This window comes from Myotis yumanensis, unplaced genomic scaffold, assembly GCF_028538775.1.
Source record: "Myotis yumanensis isolate MYYU_CA2020_CCGP unplaced genomic scaffold, mMyoYum1.0.hap1 SCAF_14, whole genome shotgun sequence".
NCBI classification, from domain to species: domain Eukaryota; kingdom Metazoa; phylum Chordata; class Mammalia; order Chiroptera; family Vespertilionidae; genus Myotis; species Myotis yumanensis.
The window spans coordinates 26,955,737-26,975,668 of NW_027223765.1; the positions used below are offsets into that span (position 1 = coordinate 26,955,737).

Genomic DNA, 19,932 nt, shown 5'->3' on the forward strand with positions numbered 1-19,932 from the left:
AATCATTGACAACAGGATTGAGAAGAAAATTCTTAGACTACCCATCCTCACTATTTAATGAGAATAACATGGTAAAGAAACCTAATTATGGAGACAGGCCATCTTCATGGATTGGAAGACTTACTATTTATTGTTAAGGTGGCAATACTACCCAAAGGGATCTATCAGTACAATCCCTATCAAAATTCTAACCATCTTTTTTTTTTTTTTGCAGACATGGAAAAGCAGATTCTCAAATTAATATGAAATTGCAAGTAGCCACCAAGAGCCAAAGAATCTTGAAAACTGAGAACACAATTGAAGAATTCACACTTCCCCATTTCAAAACTCACCACAAACCCACAGAAACCAAAACATTGTGGTACCAACATAACTAGGACATACACACCAAGCCCAGAAATAAGCCTATATATTTCTAGTCAACTGATTTGTGGCAAGGATGCCAAAACCATTTAATGGGGAAAGAATAGCTTTCTTCAACAAATGGTGCTGGGAGAAGTAGATATTCACAGGCAAAATAATGAAATCAGACCATTACCAAATACCATAAATAAAAACTAATGAAAATAGATCAACAACCTAAATATAAGTCGTTATGCTAAAAAACTCTTAGAAGAAAACATAGGGCTTCATGACTTTGGATGTGGCAATGGATTCTCAGATATGGCATTAAAAGCATGAGCAACAGTAGTAGATAAGTTGGACTTCATAAAAATGAAAAGCTTCTGTGCATCAACATTATCAAGAAGGTGAGAACAACCTAAAGAATGGAGGAAAATGTTTGCAAATTATGTATCTGATAAAGGCCCAGTATCCATAATATATAAAGAACTCATACCTCAACAACAAAAAGACAACTCAGCCTGGCCAGCATGGCTCAGTGGTTGAGCATCGACCTATGAACCAGGAGGTCACGGTTCCATTCAGGGCACATACCCAGGTAGTGGGCTCAATCCCTAGTAAGGGGTGTGCAGGAGGCAGCCAATCAATGATTCCCTCTCATCATTGATGTTTCCATCTCTCTCTCCCTCTCCCTTCCTCTCTGAAATTAATAAAAATATTAAAAAGACAACTCAATTATGGGCAAGGGACTTGAATAGACGTTTCTCCAAAGATACACAAATGGCCAACAAACATATGAAAAGATGCTCAACATCATTAATCATTAGGGAAATGCATATCAAAACCATAACGAGGTATCACTTCACATCCACTAGGATAGTGTTAATTTAAAAAATAAAAATAAACAGAAAATACCAAGTGTAAGCGAGGATGTAGAGAAATTAGAACCTTTGTACACACTGCTGGTGGGAATGCAAAATGATTCAGCCACTGTGAAAAACAGTTTGGTGGTTCCTCAAAAGTTAAACAAAGAATTACCATATGACCCACAATTCCACTCCTCGATATACATCCAAAATTGAAAACAGGTACTCGCCGAAACCGGTTTGGCTCAGTGGATGGAGCGCCGGCATGCGGACTGAAAGGTCCCAGGTTCGATTCCGGTCAAGGGCATGTACCTGGGTTGCGGGCACATCCCCAGTAGGAGATGTGCAGGAGGCGGCTGGTCGATGTTTCTCTCTCATCGATGTTTCTAACTCTCTATCTCTCTCTCCCTTCCTCTCTGTAAAAAATCAATAAAATATATTAAAAAAAAAAAAAAAGAAAACAGGTACTCAATCAAGTGCATTTATACATGTGCTCATGATAGCATTATTCATAATAGTGACAATGTGGAACTAGTCCTAATGTCCATTGACAGATAAATGAATAAATAAATTGTGGTGTATATATAGAATGAAATATTATTCAGCCATAGAAAGGAATGAAGTACTGATACATGCTACAATGTGGATGAACCTCTAAAACATTATGCTAAATAAAAGCCAGACACAAAAGGTCTCATACTGTATGATTCCATTTATATGAAACATACAGAATAGATAAATCCATAGAGATAGAATGCAAATTGGTCATTGCCAGAGGCTGGGGAAAAGGGGAGTGAGAAGAAACTGCTTAATGGGTAAGGAGTTTTACTTTGAGCGTTGGAAATGTTTCTTAGTTTGATAGAGTTGGTGGTTGTACAACTACACATATACATACTAAATGTTATTGAATTGTTCACTTTAAAGTGATTAATTTTATGTTATGCAAATTTGACTTAAAAAAGTTATTATTTTTTAAAAAGAAAAGAAAAAGGGTTGACCCCTGACCCATAAATGGGGAGGGAGTATAATAAAACCGGCTTCCAGAGACGTGAAAGGATTATGAGGAAACTATCACTTATGAGAGAAAAAGAGGTTTCAGTTAAACTGAAGAGATAAAGAAGCACTATGAAGAGTCAGAGACGTCCAAACAAAACTGGAGCTCCGGAGATGATAGTGAAAGACCAGCAGGAAAGAGGACAGAGCAGGTGAAATAGAGTGGGTAGAGGGAGGAAAAGGCCTCTGCTGGAAGGCAGACAGGAACAGGAGTGGACAGCTGTGGATTGATGAGGTAGCATTTTATTAGAAAGCACAGAACTGTTCTCTTCTAACCTAGTTGTTCAATTACCATCACCAGGCTGCCAATTCCAGCAAAGTAGGAATGTTGCTCTCTTGTTAGAAAATATGACATTTGTTCATAACTTCAAACATCCAAAATCCAAGCTGAAAAACCAAAGTTATTCCTGCAAAACTCAACACCCATTAAGAAAAATCCTTTTTTCCCTAGACAATCCTAAGTTCAAACTTAATTCAGATGTGTATTTATTCTACATGACCTGGCCTGTCTAGCTCAAGTTCAAATAATTTAATAGTTCAAAATTTTTTCCAAATGATCTTAAAAGTTAACTACATAGCCCTAACCGGTTTGGATCAGTGGATAGAGTGTCGGCCTGTGGACTGAAGGGTCCCAGGTTCGAATCCGATCAAGAGTATGTACCTTGGTTGAGGGCACATCCCCAGTGGTGAGTGTACAGGAGGCAGCTGAATCGATGTTTCTCTCTCATTGATGTTTCTAACTCTGTATCCCTCTCCCTCTCCCTTCCTCTCTATAAAAAAAATCAATAAAATATATATATATATATAAAATTATTTATAAAAATAAAGTTAACTACGTATTTCCCAAAGCTACAACATTGGTTGTTGAGTGTCACTGAGCAAGCCATCTCCCTTTATAAAAAGAGTGACCTTTACAGCACTTGACGAAATACATTCCAGGGAGTTGTTCACATGTCTGTCTTCCCCAATACCTCACAAGCAGGGTTCAATCTTAGAACTGGTAGCTACTCAAATGTTAGACGCATGAATGGCTGGCTGTTGGTAAAAGTCAACTACATCAAAGATGGATTCTGAGGAACTGAATGCAATGGATTTTCTGTGTATGTGTTTTAAATTCAGAAATCAGTTAAGGCAAGAAGATAAAAGTGATATCACAGAAAGAGAACTAAAGCAGGGTTTTGTTAATCAGTAGCTGAGTGACTTTTGGCAATCAATCCTTTAACCACCTTCTCCAGGCATCAATTTTCTCAACTCTAAAACAAGGGAGGTAAACCAGATGATGTTAATGTCCCTCCCCAGCCACAAAATCCTATTATTCTATGATATCATCCACGGTTTCCAAATGTCAGCCAAAACTCCATTATTCTATGATATCATCCATGGTTTCCAAATGCTAGTCAAACTCAAGTAAAAAAATGTATTTAGTCAAAATAATCTAGGTTCTGAGGATAGTATGGTATATGAGCCAAAGGGGAAAAAGCCAAAATCACTTAATACGTATGAAATCATTAAATACTCTATAGTTTAACCGACGCTAAAAGATAATATGGAGCTCTTATTTCAAATTTTTCTAGTTTATAGAAACTAACACGCTGAAACAGATATAATAAAATAATTTGTCCATCAGAATCTAATAAATCTATAGTCAAATTATACCAAGAAAATTAGCTGAGACCTAATATTTAACTAGAAAAGGCATGTCTTCATAACTAAAGAAGAAAAGGCACATAAATCTTCCATCGCCATAGCTGTTTAAACAATAATCTTGTAGATTAAATACAATTTTTCATGTAATCCTCTGTCCATTCAGCACTGGCCTCCTATCCTCAGGTGACCTAAAGTGCCTTGGTAGAGCTGGGTTGAGGTGTATACATGTACACACAGAGAGTATAGAAAAGAAATAAAGTGAGTTTCTAAGAGAAAGAAGATATGCAGGATCAACAAGAGAAGGCAAGGTAAATATGCCACCACCCTCCACACCCTCCCTCCAGGAGGCCTCCACATCTCCTTCCTAAGACTGGACTAGCCTCCTCAAAGGAAAGGCAAGTGGACCCATCCCCTTTTAGACCCTGAGAGGTAAATGGGGAGTCAGTTTCAAGGAAGGGAATCTCCTGATCCTCCCCAAAAGCCAGGCATCTGCAGTCACTGCGCACCTTTCCTCACTTGGCCACTTCAGGAAGAAAACATAATATGAGGTCAAAATCAATAGTTCACTTAACAACAATCCACTGGAGTGGCCCATAGTTACCACTGCATTAACAAACCAAGCTACAGGGTGCAAAGATCCACTTAGCAAGCATCTGTGCCCCCACACCCCGCCTCTTTTCCAGAGATTACATTTCAGATCCCTGAAACTGGAAGCCCAAAGCTGTCCACCTCCCTAATACCTGTGATAATATCATCTTTGGAAGAAGTTATGTGAAATCAGAGGGAAAGCAAGGTCACTTGTGATTTCAAATGGATGACTCGGATGATGCACTATCACCTTCCCTGTGGGAAAATACTACGGCAGTTGGAGAAGAAATTACAGAGGAGCTGGACGCTAAAATACATGATCAGGGAACAAGATTTCACCTCCAATTAATATATTTGTCATCTGTTTAAAAACCCATAAAAGAATTCCCACAAAGATGTGATTTGTACCACAACTGCACAGATGTTAAAGTTGATTCCCAAATCCTATCCAAGGATAATAAGAAATAAGAACATAACCCATGATCTCCATCACTATAACATAAAATATGAAGCATGCCCTGCCATAGTGCCAGAATCTGGTAAAAAGATACTGGGAAAGCCCTGGCTGGTTTGGCTCAGTGCATAGAGCGTTGGCCTGCGGACTGAACTGGTCTCGGGTTCAGTTCAGGTCAGGGGCACGAGCCCAGGCTGCGGGCACGATCCCCAGTAAGGAGCGTGCAGGAGGAAGCCAATCAATGATACTCTCTCATGATTGATGTTTCTCTCTCTTTCTCTCGCCTTCTCCCTTCCTCTCTGAAATCAATAAAAAAATATATATATCTTTAAAAAGATACTGGGAAATAATTTGTCAGTGGTTCCTGCCCTATAACAGAGATTTAGCAATTTACACATAGTTTGACATAATCACCATTCAACTTCTTTCACAGGCAACTCCTAACAGGAGCATGCTCCACACAGTCAGCTGTGGAGGCCATCAATAACTTAGAGTTTGCTGTTACGTTCATGGTCTCAAAGCACAATGGAAAACTCACAAACACATTTCTCCCTGCCAGCAACAGGAAGCACTGCAAAGTGCTAACTTGGAGTCCAGATCCAAAGCTACCTGAACTATTTTCTCAGGCAAGTCACTTAGCGCTCTGCTAGAAGTCAGTTCCATGAAGGCAAAGATCTTTATTTGTTTTATTCACCAGAATACGTCCCATACCCCCCAAATACAGCCTAGTATACACTCAATAAATAATTGTTCAGGGAGTGGTAAATGTTGCTACTAAAGGCAATCAATCAACCATGTGATATCTAAATGACCTCTCTTTTTTAACACTCTATGATTCTAGTTTTCATCCAAAAACATGCAAATCCCCCACCAATAACTAAAATAAGTTGTTTTGCCAATTATGTAGCATTTTCACATACATCATAGCAACTATGGTAATACTCATCCTATTGTTGGTTGAAAAGCATCTTAATATGAAGAAACCCACCCACACTCAGAAACATTAATTACTTGCCTACACAAATAGCAGGAGAAGATGGAATTAAAACTCAATATGCAGATTCCAAGTCCAATATTGTCCCACACCATGTTATCTACTATATACCTATACTTATGTAACCATGCATGCATACATACAAAGCCTTGGAATTTTTTTCTTTAAATTTGACTAAGTTCTCTCCTTTAACAAATAATTTAAGGAGTTAAACAACTGTGGGAAAGATGCAAACAATAAAAAAGATAATCCTTGGTCATTTCCAATTCTGGACCAAATAGAATAACAGGACCAGATTAACCCTCTCATCTGAAACAACCAAAAAACAGACAAAATATATGAGTTCATAAAGAAAAAGACAGCTATAATATGTAGGACAAAGAACCAGGGTTACCCTCCAGCCTTCAGCTGAGTGCTAATCAGAGCAAGCACAGAAAAAGGATAAAAGGTAAGTGTCTAGCTAGCACCTACACAGGATCTGAAACATTGCCTATTCCCACCAGCCAGACTGGAAAGCCTCATGATTCACAGGTCACTGGAGAAAGGACACAGAATAGACTTGACTAAGTAGTGGGGGATAATTAGACCTACACTGAGCACTGCTCCTGTGCTACCTAACAAGTCTTACAAGCAAGACCTGAAAGCATCAAACTTTTTACAAGTAACCTAACTGAGTCCTAGAACAAAAGCCAAGAATATTTAGCCCGGCTGGAGTCGCTCAGTAGTTGAATGTCGACCAATGAACCAGGGGCTCATGGTTGGATTCCCAGTCAGGGCACATCCCCAGGTTGTGGGCTTGACCCCCAATAGGGGGCGTGCAAGAGGCAGCCGATCAATGATTCTCTCTCATCATTAATGCTTCTCTCACTATCCCTTCCTCTCTGAAATCAATAAAGAAAGATATTTTTTAAAAGCCAAGAATATTTATACAAATACAAAAATATCCAGCACCCACCAGGAAAAACTCACAATGTGTCTCATCCAGTCAAAAACTACCAGGCATGAGAGATAGAGAGATAGATAGATAGATAGATAGATCAATTGAAACCAACCTAGAACTGGCACAGATGTTAGAATGAGCAGACAAGGACATTTAAACAACTTGGAACAATTATTATAACTGTAATTCACATGATCAAAAGTTAAATAGAGACCTGAAAGATATAAAAAGACCCAAATCAAAGTTATGAGATGTATGAGATGAAAAAATACACTGGATAGAATTAACAGCAGGTTAGGCATTTCAGACGAAAAGATTAGAAATTATATTTCCCAGCTTTTAATTACTGGAAAAGACCAGAATCTCCCTTGAATACTTCACACCCTTTAACTGGAGTGTGTACCAAGAGTCTCCTGAGAGACTGCTATGTGCCAAGATATGAGGTGGCCTTAGTGCAGTAGAGGAAAGAGAATGTGATGGGTACAGTGACAGGGATTTGTTGTAGAGGGTATAGAGTACTATGGAAGCCAAGATGGGGGCACCTTACCCAGGGAGTGGGATACAAGGAACAGAGTCTTGGGGAAATTAAGCAACTTCAAAGAAAATAAGCTATTAAAAACTAATTTATTTAAACTTCCATTCATAAGTATACGTTCAGTCCAATTCCCCTTTTGAGACTTATCAGACAATGAGAAATGACCAAGAGAATGATGACCCCAGTAAGGTATAAGACAGTGAATAAAAAAAATAAAAAAGGTAGGATTCATTCACTGATCTTTTACTGAGCATCTAATACATACGAGGTTTTAGGTGGTAGGGATATAGAGTAATAATATAAATAAGGTCTCTACTCAAAGAAAATAAACTTTCCTATGGGAGGGAGGGGGGATAGAAACAACAAAAGTATTAATTGCTTAAAATAAAACAGGGTGAGAGAACAAAATGGCACAACCCTAGAAAGGCAAGGCTCTGAGAAAGTGGCATTTTCAGTTGAGACCAAGAAGGCTCCAACCATGTAAAGATCTGGGAAAGTATGTGAGGCAGAGCAACCACGTAATGCAGACCCCAGGGTGAGAAGGCGCATGGCACCAGATAACTAACCACATGGCAGGGTTAGGAGAGTGTCAGGCAAGAGTATCAATATAAACATCCATTTATAAACCAGGAAGACCTGAACAGCCTAGATATTTGATATGTACCAATTATTGTTTATTTCTTAGGTATAACAATAATTATTATAAATTTTGAAAGGGGCTCTATCTTTTAGAGATACATAATAAAAAGTTTTACAAAATTTTATGTCTGGGTTTGCTTCAAAAGAATTGAAGTGAAGGATGGGGAAGTGAGGGCAAGGGAGTGGACTGGGGAGTGGAGTGGTATAGACAAAACAAAATTGGCCATGAGTTATTGTTTGAGATTTTCCATAATGAATTTTTTTTTAAAGCAAACTTATTTAAAAGATCAGGGGAGTATTTATAAATATAAATGCCCACTACTCAGGGTTTTTTTTTTTAGGGTAGAAAAACTATTCTGTATGATAATCTGGTGGATACATGACCCTGTACATTTGTCAAAACCCATAAAACATTAAGAACCTTAAAGCAAATTTTTTAAAATTCTGTAGGACAAGCATGTCAAACTCAAAGGCTAACACAGACCAAATAAGCAAGGTTTAAGTTTATGTGGGCTGCAAAAAAACAAAAGCTTAAATTTTCATAGAAACATAGGTTTATTTCAATAGAGACATGCTGAATACAAAGGGCTGAAATAAATGAGTAATTGTTAACATAAATAGAACATTTTAATAAAAATTAATATTTTTTCTTGAACTTAGTTTACCAGACACTGAATAACTGCACATATTAATAAGTACAACGCAAATAAACCTATTTTTCTTGTTCTCTGAAAGCGAAATATTTCCTGTTACGCACACCAAACAAGTCATACAAGACAAGACTAATGACATGGCAATTGGTGCTAAAATATTTGCTGCTAGTATTAATGGAGAGAAACGGTGCACCTGTGCAAAGGGGCGTAAGATAAATGAATGCAACACGATTATAGTAATCAGTCATTAGCGAACATTGTAGTTCATTATTAATAATTATGTATAACAGGATATTGCAAAAATTAAGTTACGAAATTTTTATTAAAACGTTTCTTACATACCATTATATTGTCTGGGCCGCAAAAATACTTGTTGTGGGCCACATGCAGCCTGTGGGCCACGAGTTTGACATGCTTGCTGTAGGAGGTCAGTGAATGCAGGATGAAATACAGAATGTAACAGATGCCCCCTTCCAGAACCAGCTTTTGTCGGACTCAGATGCACCCATAAGCTTTCAACAGGTGCCCCTGCAAGGCCCCCAAAGTCCAAGAATCCCATGCACAGTATACAAAACTTACAAAGTTTTAGGTGCTTATTATGTGGGGTACCCATGCCTTTGTCTAGCAAAAGGCCCTAAGGCTTTCACACACAAAAAGGTTGAGAACCACTGACATTACCCTTGCCAGCAACTTCCTAGCTAAAAACTGAACTGCTTTTGCTCTTAAACCTAATGGTACCATCTCACTGCAGTCATTTGGATTCCCTGCAAAGACACAGCCATTACCATAAGCAAATAATAAATATCACCAGTGAATTTCACAACTCTGGAAATTGTAACAGGCACCCAAAAAAAGGGGTGGAAAATTATGTGTAAGCTTCCTTTAATCTAAAGAATGAAAAATAAACTGTCAATTAACTGATGACTCTCCATTGACTGTAAAATGGTTCCAATTTCAGAGATGTTCAAATGTAGAAAAACTATCCATTTTACAATCAATGAAACATGGCATTCAAAAGGTTCATTAGCTGTGGCCCATCTCGGATCTCCTAAACAAACTGCTCAGAGTAGGTCTAGGAATCTGTGTTTTGTTTATGTCCCTCGGATGATTCTGGCCAGATAAAAGACTAAACTGCTAACCTTCAGGGGCAGCACAATAGAGAAAGCATGTGCTCTGGAGTCACAGAGCCCCAGACATCTCTGTGACCTCCAGCAAATTCTGTAATTCCCCAGAGCCTCAGCTTTATCTGTACAAAAATGTCAATGCCACCTAACTCCTACAGTTGACAAAAGAGAACACACTTGAAGTACTTGTCACCCAGCAAGAGGTGCACTAAAACAGACGTATTTATACAAGAACATATTTATTTATGAACCAGACATAACTTACTTCTCTTAACGAATGAGACCTATGAAATTACTTGTCAGAAATATTCTACGATTCACACTGTCCCTCTCTAGGCACAGTAAAAAGAATCCTTCGATAAGTAGTACGTATTATGTAACTCAGCAATACGCATGCATTTTTTTTTTTTGGCACATTTTAAGAGGCCCTACATAAATGAAAGCTGTTTAAAAACATTTTAATTAGAAATATTATACTTGATTTACATTAAAAAAAATAACACCTCCAAAAAGCATACTTTTAAGTGTGATATAATTTCAGAGTAGCTAATGGCTCTGTTTCATGTCCAAGTTTTTGTGTGCTTTAGTTTTAGTTTTTGTAGAGCTGGCGAGTTTTTTCAGCACACTGGCATAACTACATTAAAACCCCAAAAGTAATGCTGTGGAACTCCTCAGTTCACGGTGCTCAAAGAATACCTCCATGTTTTCATTTGTTTCTAAAGTGACTCTTAAAATCTGAAAAGTATTTTAGGCAGCACCTTCAGAACTGGCTAGTCAACTCAGGATGTGACTCATAGGGGACAGGTTTAGTTATAATTGGATAGGGTTCTCCCACATGTGTAGCACGAAAAAGGAAAAAATAACTCAAAACCCACAATTGCACAATGTCTCACTCAGCCTTGCTCTCCCAATGAAGAACACATGGATTCAAACTGATGCTGCGTCAATGCCACCAACCCCACCCAGAAGGCCCAGGGTGAGGAGGTTGCTGCAGGGTGCTAACCCACCTCCACCAGCACCCCACCTCCTGGGGGTTTCGGCAGTGGTAGGTTATGCCAGACTCAACAGCAGAGAGGACACCCTCATGCCCTCCCACACCGAGCACTTGGCCTGAGGTTGAAGAGGAAAGAAAGATGCTGGCGGAAGAGGAACACATGGCTCATCTCATTTTTCTTTCCCTCAACCACTTCCCAAAAAGAGAGAGTCCTTCCATTCAGCTGCCCAAATCTGAAACCCTGGATTCCTCTCTGACTCCTTCCTTTTCTTTAACCCTCAGGTCTCCACTAAGTCGCCTACAAACTCCCTGTAAATTCCTCACAAATCCATCCCACCCCTTCAACTGCCCTAGTTGATCCCCTTATCACAAGGCTGGCTTTGTCCCAGTTCCCAGATCCAGCTTTTCAGTCTACAAACCCCCATTCTCACTGGGGCCAAAGCTATCTTTTCTATAACTCAGTCCTGACTGTGCACACTCCTTTCCTAAGTTCTTCTATAGCTCCTCATTACCTATAAGATAAATTCAAATTCCCAATCCAATCTTAACCTACCTCCCAGCGTTATATTCTACCACTCTCTGACTTTGCCAATTTTTTTTTTTTCATCTTAACCACATGAGGGGCTTTCTACTCCTTGATTTCCCACACCTCTGCTTCCACAGGACTATGGCTTTGGTCATACTCTTTTCTCTGCCTAGCATGAACTGTTTCTCTTTTCTGCCTATCTAACTCATCCTTCCAGATGACACTCAAATGTCTCCTTTCCTGGAACGCCTTTCCTGAAACTCTCTAAGCTTCTCCCCTCCCTCCTATAGTCAAAAGTCATCACAATAACTTACTTACATCAACCAGCAATATAACTCTTATGTCAGTGTTACAGTCGTAGATATAAGTCTTCCCTACAAAATTCTAAGTTCCTCAAGAAAAGTTTAATAATTTCGAATCACCATTTTCTACCACAATATGGGCTTCAAAATTCTTCACTGGACTGATATGGAGAGCAATGACCTCAACTAGCATTGACCTGATTTTAAATAAGATGCGAACAATGAATGCTTAACTCTTCCAGGGGAAGCAAGTTGTCCAGAGCGAAATTCTAATTGGTGGGAGGCAGAGTCTATTCTTAGAAGTCCCTCTAACCACTACAGATTCCCTATCACCACCAATACTGCTGTCATGACCAGTTTATACCATACCCCCCACTCACCAGCATGTTATTCCTAAACCTCAGCACTGCCCCAGCCACATGCCACTTGCACAAGCTCTGGACTTCAGGAAACTCACTTAGAGACCATGGGAGGATGCTGACAGGATCCGGACTACAGCAAGCACACGTGACAGCAGGCTTGCAGATTCTACTCTCTGAGTATTTTGGTTAATAGCTCCTCCAGAGTTGACAAAGCGACAGTAGGGATTCAGGACTCAGGCAGGACTTAGTCAAGAGTCCTCGCTACCCCAAGGGCCCAGAATCAGAGTCCTCATCAGTAAAAGGAAGAAATGGATGCCTAGAATGCATCCATGTTAAGAAGAGTAAATGAGAGCAATGAAGCAGGGCCCTGGGGCACATCTGATGAAAAGCTCCTGAGGCTTTGGAGTCTCTGGACCAATGGGCTTCCGTCAGGACTGCATGTCCACTACCAAGGAACTGGGCTGGTCACATACCTCCTCCAAGTCTGTTTCCTCATCTGTAAAGCGGAAATAACAGTACATACCTAACACGGTGACTGTCTTAGGACCTGACACAGACAAAAGATCCACTCGTCAGCAGCTTTCTAAAGTGTTGGCTGCTACTTCAGCCACCACTACTGGTCTTCATAGCGTTATTACCAAAAACTGCTACGCAGCGCCAGTTAGTTCTTCAATAGTCAAAGCCAACCCTAAGCGCCACTTACACATTAGGGAATGACCACTAGCCTTTATCCCCATGTCCTCCCAAAACTCCCCTAAAATGATAGCAATGAAAGCATAAAGGCATTAAACCACAAAGACAAACAGAAAGGAAAAGAAGACAACAACACATCATACATTTCAACAACTTTTGCAAGAAGTTAAGCAGTTGAAGGAAAGGTCACTGACCCTCAGGACTCCTGAGGGGCTCAGCATTGGAGCCACCAAAGGCCTGACAAAGGGGGAGCTTCTGCAGGAGCTATTCAAAGCAGTTGGGCCCCCAGGTCCAGTAGGAGACCTAAAGTTGTTTTTGAAAAAACTGAGCCACGTTGGCAGGAGCACTGTAAACAGAAGTCAAAATCTAACCCACACCCAGGCTGCTGGTGTATTGCCAAACATACCAGAGGTAAGAAATTGGAGGTGTCTTCTCTGTAGACACTAGTCCCAAAGAAGATGTGAAAGTGCTGATATGTGGTGGAGATTCCACCTGCACCCCAAGAGTAGTCAAATTAGACCACCAGAGCTCATGCACACACACACACACACACACATGCTTTCTCTTACCTAATCAACTTTTCAGCATCTCGCTCTTAATAACAGACTGCCAAGGGTCACCAGACATTTATGATATAAACAAATGTAAAAAGAACCCTGAAATTAACAACACACTGGAGGAAGCAGAATATTAAAAACATATTAAATATGTAGAAAAATTAAAAACAACATGCACACACACCTCAAAGATAAGGGAAGATAATCCTATATAATAAAAGGGTAATGTGCAAATTGACCGAATAGTGGAATGACTGGTCGCTATGAAGCACACTGGCCACCGGGAGGCAGACACTTAATGCAGGAGCTGCCCTCTGGTGCTCAGTGCGCTCCCACAGGGGGAGCACCATTCAGCCAGAAGCTGGGCTCATGGCTGGTGAGCGCAGTGGTGATGGCAGGAGCCTCTCCCGCCTCCGCGGCAGGACTAAGGATGTCCGACTGACAGCTTAGGCCCGCTCCCCAAGGAGCGGCTGTCAGTCAGACATCCCCCGAGGACTCCCGGACTGGGAAAGGACACAGGCCAGGCTGAGGAACACCCCTTCCCCTGCACCCCCGCCCCCGCCACCCCGAGTGCACAAATGTTCTAGTACATTTATAAAATAAGAATAAAATGGAAATGGACACAGAGAACAAAAAGAGCTTATAAAATTTAAAAACATCATTAAAGTTTTATTTTATTTTGTTAATCCTCACCTGAGAATATTTTTTCATTGATTTTTAGAGAGAGAGTGGAAGGGAAGAAGAGAGACAGAGAGAGAGAGAAATACCAAAGTGAGAGAGACACATGGTTGCCTCCTGCACATGCCCTGACCAGGGCTGGGGATAGAGACTGCAACCAAGGACTGTGTCCTTGACCAGAATCTAACCTGGGATCCTTCTGTCTGCAGGCCAATGCTCTACCCACTGAGCCAAACCAACGAGGGCCATCATAAAATTTTTAAAAATAAAAACTTGGGAAACAAAATTAAGAAACTCTCCCCTTTTACCACCTCTAATATAAAAATATAAATAAGAGGCAACATAAGTTAAGAAAACTTGAGCATCAATTCCAGGAGATTCAATAACCAAACCAATAGACATCTCAGAAAGGAAGAAAAAAAAGTGGAGGGTAGGAAATTATCAAAGAAGTAACCAACATTTTTGAAAACTGAAGGATATGAGTCTCTAGACTGAAAGGGCCCAGACAGACAGACAGAAGGACCCACACAAAAGCTTATAAATTTCAGAACACCCAAGAAAAAGATTTAAAGAAATAAAGGGAAAAAAAGGAATCTATTGCTTTGGATTTTCATCAGAAAATCCCTTAAGGCCAAAAAACTGTGAAAATGCCATCAAAATTGTGAGCGGGGGTGGGGGTGAAGGGATGGGGGGGGATTATTTTTAACCTAATACACTAAATTCAGCCAAATTACCTATAAACATGAAGACAGATAAAACACCTTCAGACATTCAAGGCCTCAAATAATTTACCTCCCATGCACCCCTTCTAAAGAGGGTGCACTTTAACAAAACAAAGCAAACCAAGAGAAAGGAAGACAGGAGATCTAGGAAACACAGTCTCCAAGAGAGAAAAGGAACATAAGTCACAGGAAAAACAATCCTAGTGTCCAGAATTAGAGGATGGGAGGCTCTGGAGGGACAAGTCTATAAGGGGAAACCAAGTGGAACTGATAAATGATCTGATGTGCTTCCCTGGGGAAAATCAAAAGGCATTTAACATATTTCTTGGAATATTTGAGGAAATGTATATATAACTAATCAAAAAGTTTAAAAGGCAATTAATTGCCGTAGCCAGTTTGGCTCAGTGAATAGAGTATTGGCCTGCAGACTGAAGGGTCCCAGATTCAATTCCAGGTTAAGGGCGCACACCCGGGTTGCAGGCTCCATCCCCATTAGGGGGCATGCAGGAGGCAGCCGATCCATGATTCTCTCATCATTGATGTTTTTATCTCTCCCTCTTCTCTTCTCTGAAATAAATAAAAATATATATTTTTTTTTAAAAATTAAAAGGCAGCCCTGGCCGGCTTGGCTCAGTGGATAGAGTGTTGGCCTGTGGACTGAAGGGTCCCAGGTTCGATTCCGGTCAAGAGCACATGCCCAGGTTTTGGGCTTGATCCCCAGTGGGGGCCGTGCAGGAGGTGGTCAATTGGTGATTCTCTCCCATCATTGAGGTTTCTCTCTCTCTCCCTCTCCCTTCCTCACTGAAATCAATAATAAAAAAATATATAAAAAATTAAAAGGCAATTAATTACTTGCTCCAGCAAAAAACAAAAATATATAGGGAAAGAAAATATAATCATGGGTCACTATTTAACTCAGAAATGAGCAATAAATATATACACAATAATGTAAATATTGACTGCTGGTTTTACCAAAAATTGTTACATAACTATATTGGGGGGATTGGGGAAGAGAAGAGGGCAAGTACTCAGTTATGATACTAGGAAGTCAAATGCTTATTATACACTGATTTAGAAATATGAAAGTAAAAAACGGGGGGGGGGGGGGGGCTGCAATAAGCAGAACTAGTTTAAGATAGTAGCTTCCACTGGAAAGCAGAGCCTGGGGTTAAGGGCAAAGGTAGGAAGGAGACTGCTGTTTTTCACTTTGAACTTTTTAGCACTCTTTGATTATTTTATAAATTATGTGCATGTAGTAATTGATTAAAACAACAACTTAGTCTCATATCAAGGCAATCAGTTCAACTTAGAAAGTTGTCACTATCAACTTCATTTATAAGTTTCCTACTCAGAATTCCAAACTCATTGTCTTAGAAATATTATAAAATGATGGTTGGTTTCCCAAGTCAGCTTTCTGAAGGCATTTAACCCATAAGGATACAAAAATATGGTACAAAGTATTATTTCAAGTAGTCGTAAATACCATAAGATTTTCCGTGGGAAACTGCATTCTAAGAACTCAGGATGCCTGGTATCCACCCCAGTCCTACCCACTTGCTCTTCTGCACCCAGGTGCAGCCAAGGAATACTTTAAAGGTAGAATGTATAAGGGACATGGGAAGGGGACTGGCAGGAGAGGACCTGGATCTGGCGGGGTGCACAGTCAAGAGACCCACTGTAACAGGTCAACTCTGTTTGCATTAGAGAAAATACTGCTGAAGATGGCTCTGGACCAAAGGTGGACGGGGTTCATCAGCAAGACAAACCTCCCTCTTTGCTCCCAACAACCCATTCTGCTCATCAATTGGGTAACAAATACATCACTGCAAGTATTAATTAGCAATCATTATTTTTCCACCATGCCAGAAAGCTGCTATAGAATAAACAATATCTTCATTTCATTCAATAAAACTTTGCAGCTTATATCATCACTATATTCGATTTTTTAAAAAGATGATAAATTGTGTGATCTTGAGCAAGTTACTTAAAGCCTTACTTTACTCATCTCTAAAATGGGAATAATAACACCTATCTCACTGGGTCATGAGAAAAGTAGAGGAAATGATGTATACAAAACAAGTTGGGGCAGGTATATGTCAGCCTCTGGTTGTCCCATCCTCTACCCCAACCCAGACTGGTTTCTGACATGTAAACAAAGTCACAAATTATATACATGCTTTTAACAACAACAACAAAACTTTACAACACCATGCATAATACATTAAAATTTTTAAAAAATTAATTGTATGAGCAGATTTATAAGTATTCATTCTTTTTCCTAAACCTTAGTTTTATGTTCCAAGCACTAACCCAATTTGCAATTTTAATTCAGCTAAACTAAGTTCAGTTGATTCAGCTAGACTAAAAAGAGGATTAAGAATGCAAGACATTATAAAAAACACAGCATTCCTCTTTGGTTAAAGACTTCCAACCCTTATATGTAACAATATCTAAACAGTCCGCTAAAAGCAATTCCTTAAAAGACCTCAAGGTCTTACAACTTAAAAAAAAAAAAAAAGAAACTGACCGATAATCGATCCCTCAGATGCACCACAAACCTGAGATGAAATAACACACAAAAGGAAGTAAATGTCTAAGTATCTGCGACCATCAAAAACTTCCCCTTCGGGGCCATTTCTATCAGACCTTCCTCTGAGGGGTCATTTCCAAAATCCATAAAGTCCCAACATGAGAACACCATTATTTTTTTTTTTAATTAATTCCCAAACGACAAAGCTAATTAGGTAGAATAGAACCAACTGACCCAAAGCCAAGTTCTCCTTTCCCTACCAAGTATTCCAAGTTAGGACAGTGGCCCAGATATAAGGATCAGTCCAACTCCAGCACATCCCAGCCACGAAGCTAAAAGGTGCAGGCTACCTGGAGATTCATTCACTATTTACAAGTATGCCCCTCAGACGCAAGATCTGGAGACTGCCACGAGCATGTAATAATCTCTCATATTTTTTTTTAAGCGTGATAACCAGAAAGTATGAGCTCAGTGGTGTGGCCTCTCCGGGGGCATCAAAACCACCGCCAAGGGTTTACGGGGTTCGTCTACATAAAACGTGGGTTTTGAGATATCCAAAATGCAGGGCCCTACAGTGACACGCATAGAGAGGGTCAAAGAAACCTGGTGCGGCGGCGAAGACAAGTTGGAAGGGTGCTTGACTCGAGGGAATGGGTGAAGGGCTGGAGAGGCAATTTGGAGGAGGGAATGGGGTGCAACCCCGGTATTTGGCGGCGGCCAAGGTATCCCCAAGTCCTTTGGTGGCGGAGCAGCCAGGGCGCAGGGGAGAAGCCAGAAGGCTGACCCGAGGCTGGGGCGAGGCAGGGACCACACCTCCCAGCCAGCACGGCAGGCAGAGGCCGGGCCCCGGAGGCGACCCCGGGTGCCGGGACGGGATGCGGAGCACCGGGGGACCAGGCGGGGACCGGCCCACGGGCCACCGCGCGCGGACTGGGCCGCCGACGGCCGGAAGCAGCCCGGGCCCGGCCCGACCTGCCCGCCCCGGCGCAGGCGGCCCCACTCACCGATGAGCCGGCGCACCTCGTCCTCGCTCAGGTAGAGGCTCACGCTGGGCCCCGCGGCCGCGGGCAGCAGCGCCGGGGGCCGCGGGGCCGGGGCGGCGGCAGCACCGGGCGCGGGCTGCAGCGGCAGCAGCGCCAGCAGGAGCAGCAGCGGCGGCGGCGGGACCCTCAGGCCGCGGGCCCCCAGGAGGCGGCCCCGGCACGGCGGCCCCGGCCGCGCCGTCCCGCGCATGGCCACCGCCGCCGCCGCCGCCGCCGCCGCCAGGAAAGAGCGCTGGCCGCCCGCCGCGCCGCCGCCGCCGCCCACCCCCGGCCCCGAGCCCCTCACAGCCCCGAGCCGGGGGCGGCCGCCCAGCTCATCGCGCCGCCGGCCCGTGGCAGCCGGCCGCCGCTTCAGACCGCCGGAGCGCGCCGCCGCCGCCGCCTCCTCCTCGGCGGCATCGTCCACTGCGGGGGGCTGGCCGCGGGGGCGCGCCCGTGCGCGTCGCCGCCGCCCCGAGCGCGCGCGCGCAGGCACCGTCCGCTCCGTGCGGGCCCGGCTGGGCGCGGAGCGCTTTGATTTTAAAGTGCCGTCGCCCGCGAAGGGCTCCCTGGTCACCCTCGAAAGAAGCCTGTCCCCGCCCCACGTTGTCACCAGCCTGATGTTTGCTTGTCTATTGTCTGCAACACCCTCATCGCGGCAGGGAGTGCGGCCAGGCCGGTTGGGGCCGCGCCTGCAGCCGAGGGGGCTCCCCAGCTCCAAGGAAATGCCTGGATGTGGCCGCTCTGGTTGCAAAAGAAAAAGTTGCTTTTTTTTGTTAAGTGGGAAAATGGAGAAAAATGTAAATCACCTTGTATCCCCCCCATCAGAGGTCCACGTTAACATTTCTGTGTGTGTTCTCATGCATATATACTCTATACATTTATTCTCCAAAAAAGAGCTTAGGAAACTCCAGTCGCCTCTTGTTAAACGTTACAAATTTTTATTTTTTATAGTCGTTCTGCGTCCCTATTAACATCTGGGGTTGTTGACCTGTGGTCCACGGCAGGCATGGACAGCCCCCTCTCCCAAGGATGTAACATTGTGTGGAAAGGTGTGTCTGTGTCTGTGTCTGTGTGTGCTTAAGTCTGTGCACAACAGCTATGTCTGTGTACGCTGTGTGTACGCGTGAGCACACACAGAGAAGTGGTATGTACATCTCATCATTTGTTGTAGGAGGTCCCTGTTCCCCAAGAAAGTTAAGAATCACGGATACATGGTCCTTTTCAGAGGCAGCCAGCGAAGCCACGCAAGTGTCTCCGGGCCTCCTGATGAATTATGCCAGCCACCCACTGTCGCGGTCAAATTTACGCCAGAGTCCCTCTCTCGGTGAGGCTTCCAAGGGTCCCTGCCGGGTCCGGGTCACCTCGCCCCTATGGGCAGGTCCAGGGCCTGACCCCAAGCCTTCCGCTGGCCCGAGCTGGGGGAGCAGCTGCTCCTGGGCCAGGCAGCTTCCATGGGCAGTTGCTCCACCACAGTGAGGCCCTAGGAGGAGGCGGCTATTTTTATCCTCGGGAGAGGCTGCGGGAAGAGAGAGGCTGATCAGGCCGGAAGTCTTGGAACTTGATTTTCTTCTTCTGGAGTGAGACGGATGGGTTCCATTTTAGAGGTTAGCTGGCCTCGGCTTATTCAAGCGTCAGCCCCCCAGCACAATACTGCACCCAACATCCTGCAGGAGGAGGCTGGGCAGAGCGTGAGGGTTGAGGAAACTAT

The 19,932-nt window shown here is 42.6% G+C and overlaps 1 protein-coding gene across 3 annotated transcripts in view; it reads right to left on the reverse strand.

The window, feature by feature from the left end:
* The window catches only part of RYK (receptor like tyrosine kinase), an 84,876-nt gene extending 66,444 nt beyond the window's left edge, over positions 1-18,432 (reverse strand). For all 3 annotated transcript variants that reach the window (XM_070433436.1, XM_070433435.1, XM_070433437.1), the window contains exon 1: positions 18,204-18,432. In XM_070433436.1, coding sequence (XP_070289537.1) covers positions 18,204-18,432 — 229 coding nt within the window. The remainder of the gene's footprint in view (positions 1-18,203) is intronic.
* Between the last annotated feature and the right edge of the window lie 1,500 nt (positions 18,433-19,932).